This window comes from Telmatherina bonti (genome assembly GCF_933228915.1).
Source record: "Telmatherina bonti genome assembly, chromosome: 19".
Lineage (NCBI taxonomy): Eukaryota > Metazoa > Chordata > Actinopteri > Atheriniformes > Telmatherinidae > Telmatherina > Telmatherina bonti.
The window spans coordinates 3,581,014-3,602,514 of NC_136617.1; the positions used below are offsets into that span (position 1 = coordinate 3,581,014).

Below are 21,501 nucleotides of genomic sequence, written 5' to 3' on the forward strand. Positions count from 1 at the left end.
GTCACGTCCTCAAGTCCTCGTCACGTCCTCGTCACGTCCTCAGGTCCTCGTCACGTCCTCAGGTCCTCGTCACGTCCTCGTCACGTCTTCACGTCCTCGTCATGTCCTCGTCACGTCCTCAGGTCCTCGTCACGTCCTCAGGTCCTCAGGTCCTCGTCACGTCCTCAAGTCCTCGTCACGTCCTCGTCACGTCCTCGTCACGTCCTCAGGTCCTCGTCACGTCCTCAAGCCCTCGTCACGTCCTCGTCACGTCTTCACGTCCTCGTCATGTCCTCGTCACGTCCTCAGGTCCTCGTCACGTCCTCAGGTCCTCGTCACGTCCTCACGTCCTCGTCACGTCGTCACGTCCTCGTCACGTCCTCAGGTCCTCGTCACGTCGTCACGTCCTCGTCACGTCCTCACGTCCTCGTCACGTCCTCACGTCCTCGTCACGTCCTCAGGTCCTCGTCACGTCTTCACGTCCTCGTCACGTCCTCGTCACGTCTTCACGTCCTCGTCACGTCTTCACGTCCTCGTCATGTCCTCAGGTCCTCGTCACGTCTTCACGTCCTCGTCATGTCCTCGTCACGTTCTCAGGTCCTCGTCACGTCCTCGTCACGTATTCACGTCCTCGTCACGTTCTCAGGTCCTCGTCACGTCCTCAAGTCCTCGTCACATCCTCGTCACATCCTCGTCACGTCCTCGTCACGTCCTCACGTCCTCGTCATGTCCTCGTCACGTCCTCAGGTCCTCGTCACGTCCTCACGTCCTCGTCACGTCCTCAGGTCCTCGTCACGTCCTCAGGTCCTCGTCACGTCCTCAGGTCCTCGTCACGTATTCACGTCCTCGTCACGTTCTCAGGTCCTCGTCACGTCCTCAAGTCCTCGTCACGTTCTCAGGTCCTCGTCACGTATTCACGTCCTCGTCACGTTCTCAGGTCCTCGTCACGTATTCACGTCCTCGTCACGTTCTCAGGTCCTCGTCACGTCCTCGTCACGTCCTCACGTCCTCGTCATGTCCTCGTCACGTCCTCAGGTCCTCGTCATGTCCTCGTCACGTTCTCAGGTCCTCGTCACGTTCTCAGGTCCTCGTCACGTCCTCAGGTCCTCGTCACGTTCTCAGGTCCTCGTCATGTCCTCGTCACGTCCTCAGGTCCTCGTCATGTCCTCGTCACGTTCTCAGGTCCTCGTCACGTTCTCAGGTCCTCGTCACGTTCTCAGGTCCTCGTCACGTCCTCAGGTCCTCGTCATGTCCTCGTCACGTCCTCAGGTCCTCGTCACGTCCTCAGGTCCTCAGGTCCTCGTCACGTCCTCAAGTCCTCGTCACGTCCTCGTCACGTCCTCAGGTCCTCGTCACGTCCTCAAGCCCTCGTCACGTCTTCACGTCCTCGTCATGTCCTCGTCACGTCCTCAGGTCCTCGTCACGTCCTCAGGTCCTCGTCACGTCCTCAGGTCCTCGTCACGTCCTCACGTCCTCGTCACGTCGTCACGTCCTCGTCACGTCCTCAGGTCCTCGTCACGTCGTCACGTCCTCGTCACGTCCTCACGTCCTCGTCACGTCCTCACGTCCTCGTCACGTCCTCAGGTCCTCGTCACGTCTTCACGTCCTCGTCACGTCCTCGTCACGTCTTCACGTCCTCGTCACGTCTTCACGTCCTCGTCATGTCCTCAGGTCCTCGTCACGTCTTCACGTCCTCGTCATGTCCTCGTCACGTTCTCAGGTCCTCGTCACGTCCTCGTCACGTATTCACGTCCTCGTCACGTTCTCAGGTCCTCGTCACGTCCTCAAGTCCTCGTCACATCCTCGTCACGTCCTCGTCACGTCCTCACGTCCTCGTCATGTCCTCGTCACGTCCTCAGGTCCTCGTCACGTCCTCACGTCCTCGTCACGTCCTCAGGTCCTCGTCACGTCCTCAGGTCCTCGTCACGTCCTCAGGTCCTCGTCACGTATTCACGTCCTCGTCACGTTCTCAGGTCCTCGTCACGTCCTCAAGTCCTCGTCACGTTCTCAGGTCCTCGTCACGTATTCACGTCCTCGTCACGTTCTCAGGTCCTCGTCACGTATTCACGTCCTCGTCACGTTCTCAGGTCCTCGTCACGTCCTCGTCACGTCCTCACGTCCTCGTCATGTCCTCGTCACGTCCTCAGGTCCTCGTCATGTCCTCGTCACGTTCTCAGGTCCTCGTCACGTTCTCAGGTCCTCGTCACGTCCTCAGGTCCTCGTCACGTTCTCAGGTCCTCGTCATGTCCTCGTCACGTCCTCAGGTCCTCGTCATGTCCTCGTCACGTTCTCAGGTCCTCGTCACGTTCTCAGGTCCTCGTCACGTCCTCAGGTCCTCGTCATGTCCTCGTCACGTTCTCAGGTCCTCGTCACGTCGTCACGTCGTCACGTCCTCGTCACGTCCTCAGGTCCTTGTCACGTCCTCAAGTCCTCGTCACGTCCTCAGGTCCTCGTCACGTCCTCGTCACGTCTTCATGTCCTCGTCACGTCCTCGTCACGTCGTCAGGTCCTCGTCACGTCTTCATGTCCTCGTCACGTCCTCGTCACGTCGTCACGTCCTCGTCACGTCCTCAGGTCCTCGTCACGTCCTCAGGTCCTCGTCACGTCGTCACGTCCTCGTCACGTCCTCAGGTCCTCGTCACGTCCTCAGGTCCTCAGGTCCTCGTCACGTCCTCGTCACGTCCTCGTCACGTCCTCAGGTCCTCGTCACGTCGTCACGTCCTCAGGTCCTCGTCACGTCCTCAGGTCCTCGTCACGTCCTCGTCACGTCGTCACGTCCTCGTCACATCCTCAGGTCCTCGTCACGTTCTCAGGTCCTCGTCACGTCCTCAGGTCCTCGTCACGTCGTCACGTCCTCAGGTCCTCGTCACGTCCTCACGTCCTCGTCACGTTCTCACGTCCTCGTCACGTCCTCGTCACGTATTCACGTCCTCGTCACGTTCTCAGGTCCTCGTCACGTCCTCAAGTCCTCGTCACGTCTTCACGTCCTCGTCACGTCCTCAGGTCCTCGTCACGTCTTCACGTCCTCGTCACGTTCTCAGGTCCTCGTCACGTCCTCAAGTCCTCGTCACGTCCTCGTCACGTCCTCAGGTCCTCGTCACGTCCTCGTCACGTCCTCAGGTCCTCGTCACGTCCTCAGGTCCTCGTCACGTCCTCAGGTCCTCGTCACGTCCTCGTCACGTCCTCAGGTCCTCGTCACGTCTTCACGTCCTCGTCATGTCCTCGTCACGTTCTCAGGTCCTCGTCACGTCCTCAAGTCCTCGTCACGTCCTCGTCACGTCCTCAAGTCCTCGTCACGTCCTCGTCACGTCTTCACGTCCTCGTCATGTCCTCGTCACGTCCTCAGGTCCTCGTCACGTCCTCACGTCCTCCTCACGTCCTCACGTCCTCGTCACGTCCTCGTCACGTCCTCAGGTCCTCGTCACGTCCTCGTCACGTCCTCAGGTCCTCGTCACGTCCTCAGGTCCTCGTCACGTCCTCAGGTCCTCGTCACGTCCTCACGTCCTCGTCACGTCCTCAGGTCCTCGTCACGTCTTCACGTCCTCGTCACGTCCTCGTCACGTCCTCAGGTCATCGTCACGTCCTCGTCACGTCCTCACGTCCTCGTCACGTCCTCAGGTCCTCGTCACGTCCTCGTCACGTCCTCAGGTCCTCGTCACGTCTTCACGTCCTCGTCACGTCCTCGTCACGTCTTCACGTCCTCGTCACGTCTTCACGTCCTCGTCATGTCCTCGTCACGTTCTCAGGTCCTCGTCACGTCCTCAAGTCCTCGTCACGTTCTCAGGTCCTCGTCACGTATTCACGTCCTCGTCACGTTCTCAGGTCCTCGTCACGTATTCACGTCCTCGTCACGTTCTCAGGTCCTCGTCACGTCCTCAAGTCCTCGTCACGTTCTCAGGTCCTCGTCACGTATTCACGTCCTCGTCACGTTCTCAGGTCCTCGTCACGTATTCACGTCCTCGTCACGTTCTCAGGTCCTCGTCACGTCCTCGTCACGTCCTCACGTCCTCGTCATGTCCTCGTCACGTCCTCAGGTCCTCGTCATGTCCTCGTCACGTTCTCAGGTCCTCGTCACGTTCTCAGGTCCTCGTCACGTCCTCAGGTCCTCGTCACGTTCTCAGGTCCTCGTCATGTCCTCGTCACGTCCTCAGGTCCTCGTCATGTCCTCGTCACGTTCTCAGGTCCTCGTCACGTTCTCAGGTCCTCGTCACGTTCTCAGGTCCTCGTCACGTCCTCAGGTCCTCGTCATGTCCTCGTCACGTCCTCAGGTCCTCGTCACGTCCTCAGGTCCTCAGGTCCTCGTCACGTCCTCAAGTCCTCGTCACGTCCTCGTCACGTCCTCAGGTCCTCGTCACGTCCTCAAGCCCTCGTCACGTCTTCACGTCCTCGTCATGTCCTCGTCACGTCCTCAGGTCCTCGTCACGTCCTCAGGTCCTCGTCACGTCCTCAGGTCCTCGTCACGTCCTCACGTCCTCGTCACGTCGTCACGTCCTCGTCACGTCCTCAGGTCCTCGTCACGTCGTCACGTCCTCGTCACGTCCTCACGTCCTCGTCACGTCCTCACGTCCTCGTCACGTCCTCAGGTCCTCGTCACGTCTTCACGTCCTCGTCACGTCCTCGTCACGTCTTCACGTCCTCGTCACGTCTTCACGTCCTCGTCATGTCCTCAGGTCCTCGTCACGTCTTCACGTCCTCGTCATGTCCTCGTCACGTTCTCAGGTCCTCGTCACGTCCTCGTCACGTATTCACGTCCTCGTCACGTTCTCAGGTCCTCGTCACGTCCTCAAGTCCTCGTCACATCCTCGTCACGTCCTCGTCACGTCCTCACGTCCTCGTCATGTCCTCGTCACGTCCTCAGGTCCTCGTCACGTCCTCACGTCCTCGTCACGTCCTCAGGTCCTCGTCACGTCCTCAGGTCCTCGTCACGTCCTCAGGTCCTCGTCACGTATTCACGTCCTCGTCACGTTCTCAGGTCCTCGTCACGTCCTCAAGTCCTCGTCACGTTCTCAGGTCCTCGTCACGTATTCACGTCCTCGTCACGTTCTCAGGTCCTCGTCACGTATTCACGTCCTCGTCACGTTCTCAGGTCCTCGTCACGTCCTCGTCACGTCCTCACGTCCTCGTCATGTCCTCGTCACGTCCTCAGGTCCTCGTCATGTCCTCGTCACGTTCTCAGGTCCTCGTCACGTTCTCAGGTCCTCGTCACGTCCTCAGGTCCTCGTCACGTTCTCAGGTCCTCGTCATGTCCTCGTCACGTCCTCAGGTCCTCGTCATGTCCTCGTCACGTTCTCAGGTCCTCGTCACGTTCTCAGGTCCTCGTCACGTCCTCAGGTCCTCGTCATGTCCTCGTCACGTTCTCAGGTCCTCGTCACGTCGTCACGTCGTCACGTCCTCGTCACGTCCTCAGGTCCTTGTCACGTCCTCAAGTCCTCGTCACGTCCTCAGGTCCTCGTCACGTCCTCGTCACGTCTTCATGTCCTCGTCACGTCCTCGTCACGTCGTCAGGTCCTCGTCACGTCTTCATGTCCTCGTCACGTCCTCGTCACGTCGTCACGTCCTCGTCACGTCCTCAGGTCCTCGTCACGTCCTCAGGTCCTCGTCACGTCGTCACGTCCTCGTCACGTCCTCAGGTCCTCGTCACGTCCTCAGGTCCTCAGGTCCTCGTCACGTCCTCGTCACGTCCTCGTCACGTCCTCAGGTCCTCGTCACGTCGTCACGTCCTCAGGTCCTCGTCACGTCCTCAGGTCCTCGTCACGTCCTCGTCACGTCGTCACGTCCTCGTCACATCCTCAGGTCCTCGTCACGTTCTCAGGTCCTCGTCACGTCCTCAGGTCCTCGTCACGTCGTCACGTCCTCGTCACGTCCTCACGTCCTCGTCACGTTCTCAGGTCCTCGTCACGTCCTCGTCACGTATTCACGTCCTCGTCACGTTCTCAGGTCCTCGTCACGTCCTCAAGTCCTCGTCACGTCTTCACGTCCTCGTCACGTCCTCAGGTCCTCGTCACGTCTTCACGTCCTCGTCACGTTCTCAGGTCCTCGTCACGTCCTCAAGTCCTCGTCACGTCCTCGTCACGTCCTCAGGTCCTCGTCACGTCCTCGTCACGTCCTCAGGTCCTCGTCACGTCCTCAGGTCCTCGTCACGTCCTCAGGTCCTCGTCACGTCCTCGTCACGTCCTCAGGTCCTCGTCACGTCTTCACGTCCTCGTCATGTCCTCGTCACGTTCTCAGGTCCTCGTCACGTCCTCAAGTCCTCGTCACGTCCTCGTCACGTCCTCAAGTCCTCGTCACGTCCTCGTCACGTCTTCACGTCCTCGTCATGTCCTCGTCACGTCCTCAGGTCCTCGTCACGTCCTCACGTCCTCCTCACGTCCTCACGTCCTCGTCACGTCCTCGTCACGTCCTCAGGTCCTCGTCACGTCCTCGTCACGTCCTCAGGTCCTCGTCACGTCCTCAGGTCCTCGTCACGTCCTCAGGTCCTCGTCACGTCCTCACGTCCTCGTCACGTCCTCAGGTCCTCGTCACGTCTTCACGTCCTCGTCACGTCCTCGTCACGTCCTCAGGTCATCGTCACGTCCTCGTCACGTCCTCACGTCCTCGTCACGTCCTCAGGTCCTCGTCACGTCCTCGTCACGTCCTCAGGTCCTCGTCACGTCTTCACGTCCTCGTCACGTCCTCGTCACGTCTTCACGTCCTCGTCACGTCTTCACGTCCTCGTCATGTCCTCGTCACGTTCTCAGGTCCTCGTCACGTCCTCAAGTCCTCGTCACGTTCTCAGGTCCTCGTCACGTATTCACGTCCTCGTCACGTTCTCAGGTCCTCGTCACGTATTCACGTCCTCGTCACGTTCTCAGGTCCTCGTCACGTCCTCGTCACGTCCTCACGTCCTCGTCATGTCCTCGTCACGTCCTCAGGTCCTCGTCATGTCCTCGTCACGTTCTCAGGTCCTCGTCACGTTCTCAGGTCCTCGTCACGTCCTCAGGTCCTCGTCACGTCCTCAGGTCCTCGTCATGTCCTCGTCACGTTCTCAGGTCCTCGTCACGTTCTCAGGTCCTCGTCACGTCCTCAGGTCCTCGTCACGTCCTCAGGTCCTCGTCATGTCCTCGTCACGTTCTCAGGTCCTCGTCACGTCGTCACGTCGTCACGTCCTCGTCACGTCCTCAGGTCCTTGTCACGTCCTCAGGTCCTCGTCACGTCCTCAGGTCCTCGTCACGTCCTCGTCACGTCTTCATGTCCTCGTCACGTCCTCGTCACGTCGTCACGTCCTCAGGTCCTCGTCACGTCCTCAGGTCCTCGTCACGTCGTCACGTCCTCGTCACGTCCTCAGGTCCTCGTCACGTCCTCAGGTCCTCGTCACGTCGTCACGTCCTCTTCACGTCCTCAGGTCCTCGTCACGTCCTCAGGTCCTCAGGTCCTCGTCACGTCCTCGTCACGTCCTCGTCACGTCCTCAGGTCCTCGTCACGTCGTCACGTCCTCAGGTCCTCGTCACGTCCTCGTCACGTCGTCACGTCCTCGTCACATCCTCAGGTCCTCGTCACGTTCTCAGGTCCTCGTCACGTCCTCAGGTCCTCGTCACGTCGTCACGTCCTCGTCACGTCCTCACGTCCTCGTCACGTCCTCACGTCCTCGTCACGTCCTCGTCACGTCTTCACGTCCTCGTCACGTCCTCGTCACGTCTTCACGTCCTCGTCACGTCCTCGTCACGTCTTCACGTCCTCGTCACGTCCTCGTCACGTCTTCACGTCCTCGTCACGTCTTCACGTCCTCGTCATGTCCTCGTCACGTTCTCAGGTCCTCGTCACATCCTCAAGTCCTCGTCACATCCTCGTCACGTCCTCGTCACGTCCTCACGTCCTCGTCACGTCCTCAGGTCCTCGTCACGTCTTCACGTCCTCGTCACGTCCTCGTCACGTCTTCAGGTCCTCGTCACGTCCTCGTCACGTATTCACGTCCTCGTCACGTTCTCAGGTCCTCGTCACGTCCTCAAGTCCTCGTCACGTCCTCGTCACGTCCTCAGGTCCTCGTCACGTCCTCGTCACGTCCTCAGGTCCTCGTCACGTCCTCAGGTCCTCGTCACGTCCTCAGGTCCTCGTCACGTCCTCAGGTCCTCGTCACGTCCTCGTCACGTCTTCAGGTCCTCGTCACGTCCTCGTCACGTTCTCAGGTCCTCGTCACGTCCTCAAGTCCTCGTCACGTCCTCGTCACGTCCTCAGGTCCTCGTCACGTCCTCAGGTCCTCGTCACGTCCTCAGGTCCTCGTCACGTCCTCACGTCCTCGTCACGTCCTCAGGTCCTCGTCACGTCTTCACGTCCTCGTCATGTCCTCGTCACCTTCTCAGGTCCTCGTCACGTCCTCAAGTCCTCGTCACGTCCTCGTCACGTCCTCAAGTCCTCGTCACGTCCTCGTCACGTCTTCACGTCCTCGTCATGTCCTCGTCACGTCCTCAGGTCCTCGTCACGTCCTCACGTCCTCGTCACGTTCTCAGGTCCTCGTCACGTCCTCGTCACGTCCTCAGGTCCTCGTCACGTCCTCGTCACGTCCTCGTCACGTCCTCAGGTCCTCGTCACGTCCTCGTCACGTCCTCAGGTCCTCGTCACGTCCTCAGGTCCTCGTCACGTCCTCAGGTCCTCGTCACGTCCTCACGTCCTCGTCACGTCCTCAGGTCCTCGTCACGTCTTCACGTCCTCGTCACGTCCTCGTCACGTCCTCAGGTCCTCGTCACGTCCTCGTCACGTCCTCACGTCCTCGTCACGTCCTCAGGTCCTCGTCACGTCCTCGTCACGTCCTCGTCACGTCTTCACGTCCTCGTCACGTCCTCGTCACGTCTTCACGTCCTCGTCATGTCCTCGTCACGTTCTCAGGTCCTCGTCACGTCCTCAAGTCCTCGTCACGTCCTCGTCACGTCCTCGTCATGTCTTCGTCACGTTCTCAGGTCCTCGTCACGTCCTCAAGTCCTCGTCACGTCCTCACGTCCTCGTCACGTCCTCAGGTCCTCGTCACGTCCTCAGGTCCTCGTCACGTCCTCAAGTCCTCGTCACGTCCTCGTCACGTCCTCGTCACGTCCTCAGGTCCTCGTCACGTCCTCAGGTCCTCGTCACGTCCTCAGGTCCTCGTCACGTCCTCAGGTCCTCGTCACGTCCTCGTCACGTCCTCAGGTCCTCGTCACGTCTTCACGTCCTCGTCATGTCCTCGTCACATCTTCACGTCCTCGTCATGTCCTCATCACGTTCTCAGGTCCTCGTCACGTCCTCAGGTCCTCGTCACGTCCTCACGTCCTCGTCACGTCCTCAGGTCCTCGTCACGTCCTCAGGTCCTCGTCACGTCCTCAGGTCCTCGTCACGTCCTCAGGTCCTCGTCACGTCCTCACGTCCTCGTCACGTCGTCACGTCCTCAGGTCCTCGTCACGTCCTCACGTCCTCGTCACGTCGTCACGTCCTCGTCACGTCCTCGTCACGTCCTCAGGTCCTCGTCACGTCCTCAGGTCCTCGTCACGTCCTCGTCACGTCCTCAGGTCCTCGTCACGTCGTCACGTCCTCGTCACGTCGTCACGTCCTCAGGTCCTCGTCACGTCCTCACGTCCTCGTCACGTCGTCACGTCCTCGTCACGTCCTCGTCACCTCCTCAGGTCCTCGTCACGTCCTCAGGTCCTCGTCACGTCCTCGTCACGTCCTCAGGTCCTCGTCACGTCGTCACGTCCTCGTCACGTCCTCGTCACGTCCTCACGTCCTCGTCACGTCCTCACGTCCTCGTCACGTCCTCGTCACGTCTTCACGTCCTCGTCACGTCCTCGTCACGTCTTCACGTCCTCGTCACGTCCTCGTCACGTCTTCACGTCCTCGTCACGTCCTCGTCACGTCTTCACGTCCTCGTCACGTCCTCAGGTCCTCGTCACGTCCTCAGGTCCTCGTCACGTCCTCACGTCCTCGTCACGTCCTCGTCACGTCCTCAGGTCCTCGTCACGTCCTCGTCACGTCCTCAGGTCCTCGTCACGTCCTCACGTCCTCGTCACGTCCTCGTCACGTCCTCAGGTCCTCGTCACGTCCTCACGTCCTCGTCACGTCGTCACGTCCTCGTCACGTCCTCAGGTCCTCGTCACGTCCTCAGGTCCTCGTCACGTCCTCAGGTCCTCGTCACGTCGTCACGTCCTCGTCACGTCCTCAGGTCCTCGTCACGTCGTCACGTCCTCGTCACGTCCTCACGTCCTCAGGTCCTCGTCACGTCCTCAGGTCCTCGTCACGTCCTCAGGTCCTCGTCACGTCGTCACGTCCTCGTCACGTCCTCAGGTCCTCGTCACGTCCTCACGTCCTCGTCACGTCGTCACGTCCTCAGGTCCTCGTCACGTCCTCACGTCCTCGTCACGTCGTCACGTCCTCGTCACGTCCTCAGGTCCTCGTCACGTCCTCAGGTCCTCGTCACGTCCTCGTCACGTCCTCAGGTCCTCGTCACGTCGTCACGTCCTCGTCACGTCCTCGTCACGTCCTCACGTCCTCGTCACGTCCTCACGTCCTCGTCACGTCCTCGTCACGTCTTCACGTCCTCGTCACGTCCTCGTCACGTCTTCACGTCCTCGTCACGTCCTCGTCACGTCTTCACGTCCTCGTCACGTCCTCAGGTCCTCGTCACGTCCTCAGGTCCTCGTCACGTCCTCACGTCCTCGTCACGTCCTCGTCACGTCCTCAGGTCCTCGTCACGTCCTCGTCACGTCCTCAGGTCCTCGTCACGTCCTCACGTCCTCGTCACGTCCTCGTCACGTCCTCAGGTCCTCGTCACGTCCTCACGTCCTCGTCACGTCGTCACGTCCTCGTCACGTCCTCAGGTCCTCGTCACGTCCTCAGGTCCTCGTCACGTCCTCAGGTCCTCGTCACGTCGTCACGTCCTCGTCACGTCCTCAGGTCCTCGTCACGTCGTCACGTCCTCGTCACGTCCTCACGTCCTCAGGTCCTCGTCACGTCCTCAGGTCCTCGTCACGTCCTCAGGTCCTCGTCACGTCGTCACGTCCTCGTCACGTCCTCAGGTCCTCGTCACGTCGTCACGTCCTCGTCACGTCCTCACGTCCTCAGGTCCTCGTCACGTCTGTCACGCGGTGCTAAAACCGACCAATCACAGGGGTTTCAGTGAAGATAAAAATGTTCCAGTGAGCAGCTTTAAACTGACCGGAGGACGCCGCTCGTCTCCAGGCGTCTCCATCCACATTGAACACTTCCTGGACGATGTTCCAGAAACAGTGAAGCTGTGATCTATCAGACCTTGAAGTAAAAGGCGATGCAGAGACTCTGCAGCTGCAGCGTGATCGAGAAACACGCCTCAGTCACCGTGCAGCTCGGTGTTTTACCTGCATCTGACTCGTGGGATTTTTACTCACGCAGATCTGATCTGAAGGCCACAGAGCAGGACGGCAGACACGAGGAGGACGGAGCATGGAGGGGTCGCAGATGCTGGTCAGGTGGAAGCTGAGGAGGACAAACATGTCAAACTCTCAGCTTGTCAGCAGTGTCCGCTGTTACCATGGTGACAGAAACACCTCACCTGAGGTGGAGCGCCTGCCAGGTGATTGTTGGCTCTCTGGTGAATGTCTCTCTGCGTCTCTATTTGGTGGTGGTCGCTTTGTGGACACCTCAGAGGTGATGTTTGGACCGATTTTGTAAGCTCTGGATACGGTCAGATGCAACTGGTCGGCGCCTCCACGTAGTCGGCCTGGAGACGGCTCACTCAGCTGCAATCAGAGACAGAAACGCCCTGGACTCGTCCTACCTCTGCGTCGATCACAAAGGTCGGGGCTCCGGTTCCCTAGAAAACCATCTCGCTGTCAAACGGGTTGAAGAAGTCCACCTGGCCTGGAAAGTCCGGATCTGGAAGCTGAAGGAGCTGCTGGAGGTGTCGTCCAGTCTCGCTGGGAGAAAGCTTCTAGAAAACCACCTGGACAGACATGACAGATGATCGCACAGTAAAGGTGTTATTTCAACCCATAAATCTGATAGTAAAACTTAAGCTAGACCCTCTAAAGCAGGAACCAGGTTGGGAAACGGTGCTGTAAGGGGTAATGTGGCAGTAACGGAACATCCACTGACCGACGCACCTTCATGTCAATCAGCTCTGCAGCTTTTGGATGGAGGACCCATCAGCAGGACCTAGGTTCGGTCAGCTGTCCTCCGCGTCCTGCACACTATAATCACGGGAGTAGCAACAAGCCAGAGGGGGGTCCTCGTACCGAATGTTCATTCTGGACGCCAGAAGCCGGCCTGCTGCTTCCTGAAGCTGTTGAAGTCAGAAACCAAACAGATCAGCAGCTAGCATAGCGAGCTAGTCCTCCACTTTGTTTACTTTCAACTTTATGGGAAAAAATTATTACTCCGGGTTTCAAAATAAAGCATCTCTCTGACTTTCTTATTTAATCCTTGTCGAGCAACCTCTTTGTAGAGCAATAGCAGACAGTTTTGTTAAAGTAATATAATGATAATAATTATTATAAAAACTAAATAAAAACAAATTGTTGCTCAAAACGTGCAAAGTGCAATAAAATTAAAAATATTCAATAGCTAGTTCACCAAACTTGTACAGTTGGACTTAGTACCTCATATATTACTTCCACAAAGACTGTGGAGTACTTTTACTGTGTACTTTTCCTGTCATCCATACACATGGAAATAAAATACATTCTTAACCAACTTTGAAGCGTTATTAAATTAATTTCTTCAATAGTTAGTCCACCAAACATGTACAACTCTACTAAGTACCTCATGTACTACTTCCACTGGGTACTTTTTAGTAATCCACTTATACAACCCCATACACGTGAATAATGAACCTTCTGAATTGCAGAAGTTTCATTATTAAAACACTCGTAGAGCGCAAACCTCCGCCAAGTTCTTTAAAAAGTTCCTGGATCCAAACAGTGATCCGGATCACCACCAGAATTAAATCAGTTCTTCCTTTTCACGTTTCCAACAAGTCCTGAAAATGTCATGAAAATCAGTCCATACCTTTTATAGTTATCTTGAACACAAACAGATAAAGCTGGTAAAAACACCACCTCCTTGGTGGAGGTAATTATGCTACCATGTAAAACTCTCTTTGTGAAACATCAATGTCATTTATCCATAAACACCTCATAGGAGTAAAATTTATCATTTGCATTTAGCAGATTATTCACTGTCTCAATTATTTATAAACCAGTTATGTAGAAAAGTGTTTTGTTTGTGTGTAATATATACGCGTTGTTCCACAGAAAACAGTTATGTGTGGAAACTACGTTGGTTCTGCAGCAAGACTGGAAAGCAGAGACCCATCCAATATGGCGGAGACCCATCCAATATGGCGGCGATGCTGGTTCACTCTCCAGCGCTCAACGAGGCGTCATGTATATAATGTATATTATGGCAATGGTTCTTTACCATAAAGTTGAAAGTGAACGCGCTAGCTTGACCGCGAGGTTTTCACTTGTCAAAGCGGAATAATAAAATAAAAACATGTCCAGATATTCACCATAAGGATTAAAAAGAAGTTAAAGAACTACAAATATACTGAAACGTAAGAAAATCACAAACTTAGCTTCGGGGGATGCTATTAAAGAAGATAGTTTAACCTCAAGCCCCGCCTCTTTAATCGGATTGGCTGTTGGCCAAACGAGCATCACGTGACAAGCAGCGCCGGCCAAACAGGAAGTAAAGTCAAGCGGTGAGTAATGTTTCTTGAGATTTAAATATATTTTCAACGTTTTTTTTTATTCTATTTCAATCTTAATTTGATATGTTGTTTAAAGCTTTTGATGTGTTTAACCTTTTGAAGATGAAAGCTGCTGTTTTTATGCGTAATAACGCGGGTTTATGAGGCGTGTTGTGGACTTTAGCTTGTTGGTGCTGATCGGAAGAAGCTTTGTTGACAGAAAATTTTCTGTTTTTTAATGGTGGAAAAGTCCTTAAAAGGGATGGAATCAGTGTGTGCAGTGTACATGTCTTTGGTCTTAGATGAGACTGAATGAAAAGCAGTGTTTTTCTGTCTCCAGCTCCAGGATGGCGGTCCTCTTCCCGGTCCTCCTCCCGGCTCTCCTGCTGTCTGCTCCGGTCCTGCTGGTCTCCTCCAGTCCGGTCCAGGTCTCCTCCAGCCCGGTCCAGGGCTCCAGCAATGAGACCGTCCCCCTGGTGATTTGGCATGGCATGGGTGAGTCTGATGTTATGGAAAAGGTATGGACTGTGGGGAACAGAAACACAACAGAAACCACAGCTTTCACTTTCATTTGATGTTCCCAGTAAAACGGGAAGCAGCTGCTTTACTGGGAACCAGTTCCAGCATGAAACTGGATCCTGGAACGGAACCGAAACCAGTTCCAACGTTCTTAAATCTCCAATTTCTGGTTCTGGTCTAGAATCTGATCTTTGTTGGATTTCAGATGAAACTAAAGAAGCAGGAATGAATGAAGAAGAAAAGATCCAGTTTAAACCGGTTCTTTACTTTCTGTCGACATGACGTTGCTGCATCCTGCCAGTTAGGCTTTTATTCTGAAGGACCCAGAGGTCAGATCCAGACCGGACCTGGTCTGGTACTGGGACCTCAGTAGAACTGGTCTGTTACCAGGACTGGACCAGGATCCCAGACCAGGACTCCAGGAAACTCTTCTGTCTGAAACCAGAAGCGAGACGGGCGTTGCCGTGACAACCAGACATGGCGAGGCGAGTTCAGGTGAAGCAGCTGAGGATACAGAACCTGCTAGAACACCCGTCTCTCTCAAGTCGCCACGATGAAACGTCTTGGTTCTGATCAGACCGCTTATTGATCCGATCAGATAATCTTCTTCATCTTCTGCCGCTTATCCGGGGTCGGGTCGCGGGGGCAGCAGCCTAAGCATGGAAGCCCAGACTTCCCTCTCCCCAGACACATTTGCCAACTCTGCGGGGGGGATCCTGAGGCGTTCCCAGGCCAGCCGAGAGATATAATCCCTCCAGCGTGTCCTGGGTCTTCCCCGGGGTCTCCTCCCAGAGGGACGTGCCTGGAACACCTCACCAGGGAGGTCCAGGAGGCATCCTGACCAGATGCCCGAGCCACCTCAACTGGTTCCTCTCGATGTGGAGGAGCAGCGGCTCTACTCTGATCTCCTCCCGGATGACCGAGCTCCTCACCCTATCTCTAAGGGAGAGCCCGGCCACCCTGCGGAGGAAACTCATTTCAGCCGCCTGTATACGAGATCTCCTTCTTTCGGTCACGACCCACAGCTCATGACCATAGGTGAGGGTAGGAACGTAGATCGACTGGTAAATGGAGAGCTTCACCTTCTGGCTCAGCTCCTTCTTCACCACGACAGACCGGTGCAGAGCCCGCATTACTGCAGACGCCGCACCGATCCGTCTGTCGATCTCACGCTCCATCCTTCTCTCACTCGTGAACAAGACCCCGAGATATTTAAACTCCTCCACTTGAGGCAGGACCTGACTCCCGACCCGGAGAGGGCAATCCACCCTATTCCGGCTGAGGACCATGGTCTCAGATTTGGAGGTGCTGATTCTCATCCCAGCCGCTTCACACTCGGCTCAAGTGAGAGCTGGAGATCACGACCAGACGAAGCCAACAGGACCACGTCATCTGCAAAAAGCAGAGACCCAATCCTGAGGCCACCAAGTCGGATCCCCTCAACACCTCGGCTGCACCTAGAAATTCTGTCCATATAAGTTATGAACAGAATCGGTGATAAAGGGCAGCCTTGGCGGAGTCCAACCCTCACCGGAAACTAATCCGACTTACTACCGGCAATGTGGACCAAGCTCTGACACCTGTCGTACAGGGACCGGACAGCTCGCACAAGGGGGTCCGGTACCCCATACTCCCGGAGTATCCCCCACAGGAGCCCCCGGGGGACACGGTCGAATGCCTTCTCCAGGTCCACAAAACACATGTAGACTGGTTGGGCAAACTCCCATGCCCCCTCCAGGACCCCAAAGAGGGTATAGAGCTGGTCCACTGTTCCACGACCAGGACGAAAACCACACTGCTCCTCCTCAATCCGGGATTCGACTATCCGGCGGACCCTCCTCTCCAGGACCCCTGAATAGACCTTACCAGGGAGGCTGAGGAGTGTGATTCCCCTGTAATTGGAACACACCCTCCAGTCCCCCTTCTTAAAAAGGGGGACCACCACCCCAGTCTGCCAGTCCAGCGGTACTGCCCCCGATGTCCACGCGATGCTGCAGAGGCGTGTCAGCCAGGACAGCCCCACAGCATCCAGAGCCTTAAGGAACTCCGGGTGGATCTCATCCACCCCCGGGGCCTTGCCGCCAAGGAGCTTATTGACCACCTCAGCGACTTCAGCCCCAGAGATAGGAGAGTCCACCCCTGAGTCCACCAGCTCTGCTTCCTCATTGGAAGACGTGTTGGTAGGATTGAGGAGGTCTTCGAAGTACTCCTTTCACTGACCCACCAGGTGGTGATCAGTTGAAGCTCCGCCTCCCTCTTCACCCGAGTGTCCAAGGCATGTGGCCGCAGGTCCGACGATACGACTACAAAATCCATCATTGAACTGCGGCCCAGGGAATCCTGATGCCAGGTGTACATATGGACACTCTTATGTTGGAACATGGTGTTCGTTATAGACAATCCATGACGAGCACAGAAGTCCAATAACAAAACACCATTTGGGTTCAGAGGGGGGGGACCATGCCTCCCAATCACTCCCCTCCAGGTCTCACTGTCATTGCCCACGTGAGCATTGAAGTCCCCCAGCAGAACAATGGAGTCCCCAGAAGGAGCACCCTCCAGCACTCCCTCCAAGGACTCCAGAAAGGGTGGGTACTCTGAACTGCTGTTCGGTGCATAAGCACAGACAACAGTCAGGACCCGTCCCCCCACCCGGAGGCGGAGGGAAACTACCCTTTCATCCACCGGGGTAAACCCCAACGTGCAGGCACCAGGCTGGGGGCTGATGAGAATGCCCACACCTGCTCGGCGCCTCTCACCATGAGCAACTCCAGAGTGGAAGAAGGTCCAGCCCCTCTCGAGGGTACTGGTTCCAGAGCCCAAGCCATGCGTCGAGGTGAGTCCAACTATATCTAGTCGGAACCGCTCAACCTCGCGCACAAGCTCAGGCTCCTTCCCCACCAGAGAGGTGACGTTCCACGTCCCTAGAGCCAGCTTCTGCAGCCGGGGATCGGACCACCAGGGTCCCCGCCCCTTGCTGCCGCCCAACTCACATTGCACCCGACCCCTACGGCTCCTCCCACAGATGGTGAGCCCACGGGAGGTAGGGCCCATGTAACCCTTTCGGGCTGAGCCCGACCGGGCCCCATGGGCGAAGGCCCGGCCACCAGACGCTCGCTCTCGTACCCCGCCTCCAGGCCTGGCTCCAGAGGGGGGTCCCGGTAACCCGCATCCGGGCAAGGGAACATTTAGGCCCCTGGTTGTAGTTGTCGATGAGCCGTGCTTGGTCTGGTCCCTCCCCTAGACACCTGTTTCCATGGTGACCCTACCAGGGGCATAAAGCCCCAGATAACATAGCTGCTAGGATCATCGGGACGCACAAACCCCTCCACCACGATAAGGTGACGGCTCTGGGAGGGGCCAATCAGGTAATCCTTACGTAATCATCTCTCCGTAACACCGACATCCCAGAATAAACACCAGAACACAGATAACTCCGTTAGAACTCCACGAGGATGATGATGACACATCTTCCTCTCGGGACTCCTCTGGGAGCAGTCCCATGATTGATTGATTGATTGATTGATTGATTGATGAGGTGATTATCGGTAAAGGTTCCAGGTGGTTCGCAGACAGAAGCCGTCAGGGTTCAGGTCAGACGTGGCGCCGATGTGACGGCAGTGTTCACCTGTCCTCCAGGTGACAGCTGCTGCAACCCGCTCAGCATGGGTGCCATAAAGAAGATGGTGGAGGAGGAGATCCCCGGCGTTTACGTGCGCTCGCTGATGATCGGGAAGAACGTGGTGCAGGTAGGAAGAACCGCCGCCGCTTCCTCCGTCACCTCCTGCTCCACTTCCTGTTAGCCGGCCAATCACACGCCAGCATGTAAACACGCTCAGTTCACACATCAGAATGAGGAGGTCCGATCCGGTACCGGGTCCCGATGGAGAGGACGGGTCGGTGCCGGGTCCCGATGGAGAGGACGGGTCGGTGCCGGGTCCCGATGGAGAGGATGGCCTGGTGCCGGCGTGTAGATCCCAATGAAACGGGTCGTGTGGACGGTTTCTATGCAGGTCCAGTTTCAGGTCTCATGTCTCCTGCAGGACACAGAAAACGGGTTTTTCCTGGACGTGAACCGGCAGGTGTCCATGGTCTGCGACCAGCTGGCTGAGGACCCCGAGCTGCAGGCCGGGTACAACGCCATGGGCTTCTCTCAGGGCGCCCAGTTCCTGTACGTATCTGCACGCCCAGCATGAGGTCCGGTACCGGGAAGAACCCAGTCTGATCCTGTTCCGTGTCGTTCCAGGAGGGCCGTGGCTCAGAGATGTCCCTCCCCACCAATGAAAACACTCATCTCTGTCGGCGGCCAGCACCAAGGTGATGTCATCACACACAGATTAGACCTGGTCCCGGTCTCCATCGGACCAGAACCACTTAGAAGCTCGTCACCATGGAAACCTCGTTGCGTCACTTCGGGTTCTTCTGGGTTTAAAGAACCCAAAGTTTACACACACGCACACATTTTACTCACGCTTTAGGTTCCATCGTCACGACGCTTCTGATGCAAACAGAACTTTATTTACACCTGTTTACACGTAAACAGGTAGTTTTACACACATGGACGTCTGCTGTGTCGCAACGTTTTAATCACCAATCGATCACATTGACGAGGTGAAACGTGTGTGTGTGTGTGTGTGTGTGTGTGTGAGAGAACTGAAATGAATCATGAATCCTGTTTTTACATGTTGTTTGCTGGGTCTGTCCGTATCCCTCCTCCTGTCTGGGTGTTCAGGTGTGTACGGGCTGCCCAGGTGTCCCGGGGAAAGCTCGCACATCTGCGACATGATCCGTGAAGCTCTGAACAGGGGGGCGTACAGCGACCTGGTCCAGAAACAGTGAGTCCAGAAGCACACGCGTGTTCCGGAGGTTCTGGCTCTCGAGCGTGTTTGACCCGTGTTTGTGTCCGCAGCCTGGTGCAGGCCCAGTACTGGCACGACCCGCTCAACGACGACCTATACAGGAAACACAGCGTGTTTCTGGCCGACATCAACCAGGAGAGGGTGAGCCCACCACCTGGCGACAAGAACCAATCAGATAACTGTTTCCCAGCCAATCACAGAGCCTGCTGTCTCTGATTGGCTCTCCTCCTGACTGGTTCACAACCAGGAACTGGGAAACAAATACTGCAGGAACACACACACATCCAGATCAACACACACACACACCCACCCAAATGATCCGTGCTTGTTGCCACGGAGACGAGCTACTGAACCGGTTCCGCTTGATGGACAAAAGCTTCTGGAATAAACGAAACTTGAAAAGACGTTTTTTAATCAGGTCCAACTTGGGATTGTGTAGATTTACCAGACTGATTGGAGGAATCTAGTGAAGTATTGATCCGTAGAGGCATGTGGGTTAACCTGCCGCTCCCCACAGGCCGTGAACCAGACCTACAGGAAGAACCTGCAGCGGCTGCACCGGTTCGTCATGGTGAAATTCCTGCAGGACTCTGTGGTGGATCCTGTCGACACCGAGGTGAGAAACCAGGTTCCTGGATGTGAAACACCTGCTGCGACAGCAGAACCCACCAGAGCCGCTTCTCATTCTGTCTGCAGTGGTTCGGCTTCTTGAAGACAGGCCAGGCCAAAGAGACGGAGACTCTGCAGGACAGCGTCCTCTACAAAGAGGTGAGGAGACGTTCCACAGCGTCTGCTCGCCACGTGGTCGACCCGCCTGGTGGGGGTCGGAACATGCTCAAAACAACCTCGGAGAAGAGACGTTTACCACGACTCTGGACCGAAACCACAAACATCACCGCTGTATCCAGTGTTAGCATGCTGCCGATGCTAGCAAGCAACCCAATGAAACCATTTAGCTTCCGGCTAACTAACCAGTGCAGCTGACATACTGCTGCAACTGAAGAAAACACAACAAACTGGGACATAATGTCCATTTAAACTGGGATTTCAAGGGTTAATGGTGTTCCATTTTGTCCCTGCAGGACCGACTGGGCCTCGCTGCCATGGACAAGGCTGGAAAACTGGTTTTTCTGGCTTCAGACGGGGACCACCTCCAGTTCACCAGGGAGTGGTTCACTCGCAACCTGCTGCCGTACCTACTGTAGACCCGCCACCATGGACCTGCTGCCGTACCTACTGTAGACCCGCCACCATGGACCTGCTGCCGTACCTACTGTAGACCCGCCACCATGGACCTGCTGCCGTACCTACTGTAGACCCGCCACCATGGACCTGCTGCCGTACCTACTGTAGACCCGCCACCATGGACCTGCTGCCGTACCTACTGTAGACCCGCCACCATGGACCTGCTGCCGTACCTACTGTAGACCCGCCACCATGGACCTGGTGCCGTACCTACTGTAGACCCGCCACCATGGACCTGCTGCCGTACCTACTGTAGACCCGCCACCATGGACCTGCTGCCGTACCTACTGTAGACCCGCCACCATGGACCTGCTGCCGTACCTACTGTAGACCCGCCACCATGGACCTGCTGCCGGACCCTACTGTAGACCCACCACCATGGACCTGCTGCCGTACCCTACTGTAGACCCGCCACCATGGACCTGGTGCCGTACCCTACTGTAGACCCACCACCATGGACCTGCTGCCGGACCCTACTGTAGACCCACCACCATGGACCTGCTGCCGTACCTACTGTAGACCCACCACCATGGACCTGCTGCCGTACCTACTGTAGACCCGCCACCATGGACCTGCTGCCGTACCTACTGTAGACCCGCCACCATGGACCTGCTGCCGGACCTACTGTAGACCCGCCACCATGGACCTGCTGCCGTACCTACTGTAGACCCACCACCATGGACCTGCTGCCGTACCTACTGTAGACCCGCCACCATGGACCTGCTGCCGTACCTACTGTAGACCCGCCACCATGGACCTGCTGCCGGACCTACTGTAGACCCGCCACCATGGACCTGCTGCCGTACCTACTGTAGACCCGCCACCATGGACCTGCTGCCGTACCTACTGTAGACCCGCCACCATGGACCTGCTGCCGTACCTACTGTAGACCCGCCACCATGGACCTGCTGCCGTACCTACTGTAGACCCGCCACCATGGACCTGCTGCCGTACCTACTGTAGACCCGCCACCATGGACCTGCTGCCGTACCTACTGTAGACCCGCCACCATGGACCTGCTGCCGTACCTACTGTAGACCCACCACCATGGACCTGCTGCCGTACCTACTGTAGACCCGCCACCATGGACCTGGTGCCGTACCCTACTGTAGACCCGCCACCATGGACCTGCTGCCGGACCCTACTGTAGACCCACCACCATGGACCTGCTGCCGTACCTACTGTAGACCCGCCACCATGGACCTGGTGCCGTACCCTACTGTAGACCCACCACCATGG

At 57.0% G+C, this 21,501-nt stretch overlaps 1 protein-coding gene across 1 annotated transcript; it reads left to right on the forward strand.

Annotated features, from left to right (window-relative positions):
- The first annotated feature begins 13,604 nt into the window (after positions 1-13,604).
- On the forward strand, positions 13,605-20,343 carry ppt1 (palmitoyl-protein thioesterase 1 (ceroid-lipofuscinosis, neuronal 1, infantile)). The gene is made up of 10 exons (XM_079259198.1): positions 13,605-13,651; positions 13,980-14,134; positions 17,798-17,907; positions 18,202-18,329; positions 18,405-18,475; positions 18,891-18,993; positions 19,068-19,158; positions 19,535-19,633; positions 19,714-19,785; positions 20,100-20,343. Exons 2-10 carry the CDS (start codon positions 13,987-13,989, stop codon positions 20,220-20,222), a joined length of 945 nt encoding a protein of 314 aa, XP_079115324.1. The 5' UTR covers positions 13,605-13,651; positions 13,980-13,986; the 3' UTR covers positions 20,223-20,343.
- The last annotated feature ends 1,158 nt before the right edge of the window (positions 20,344-21,501 follow it).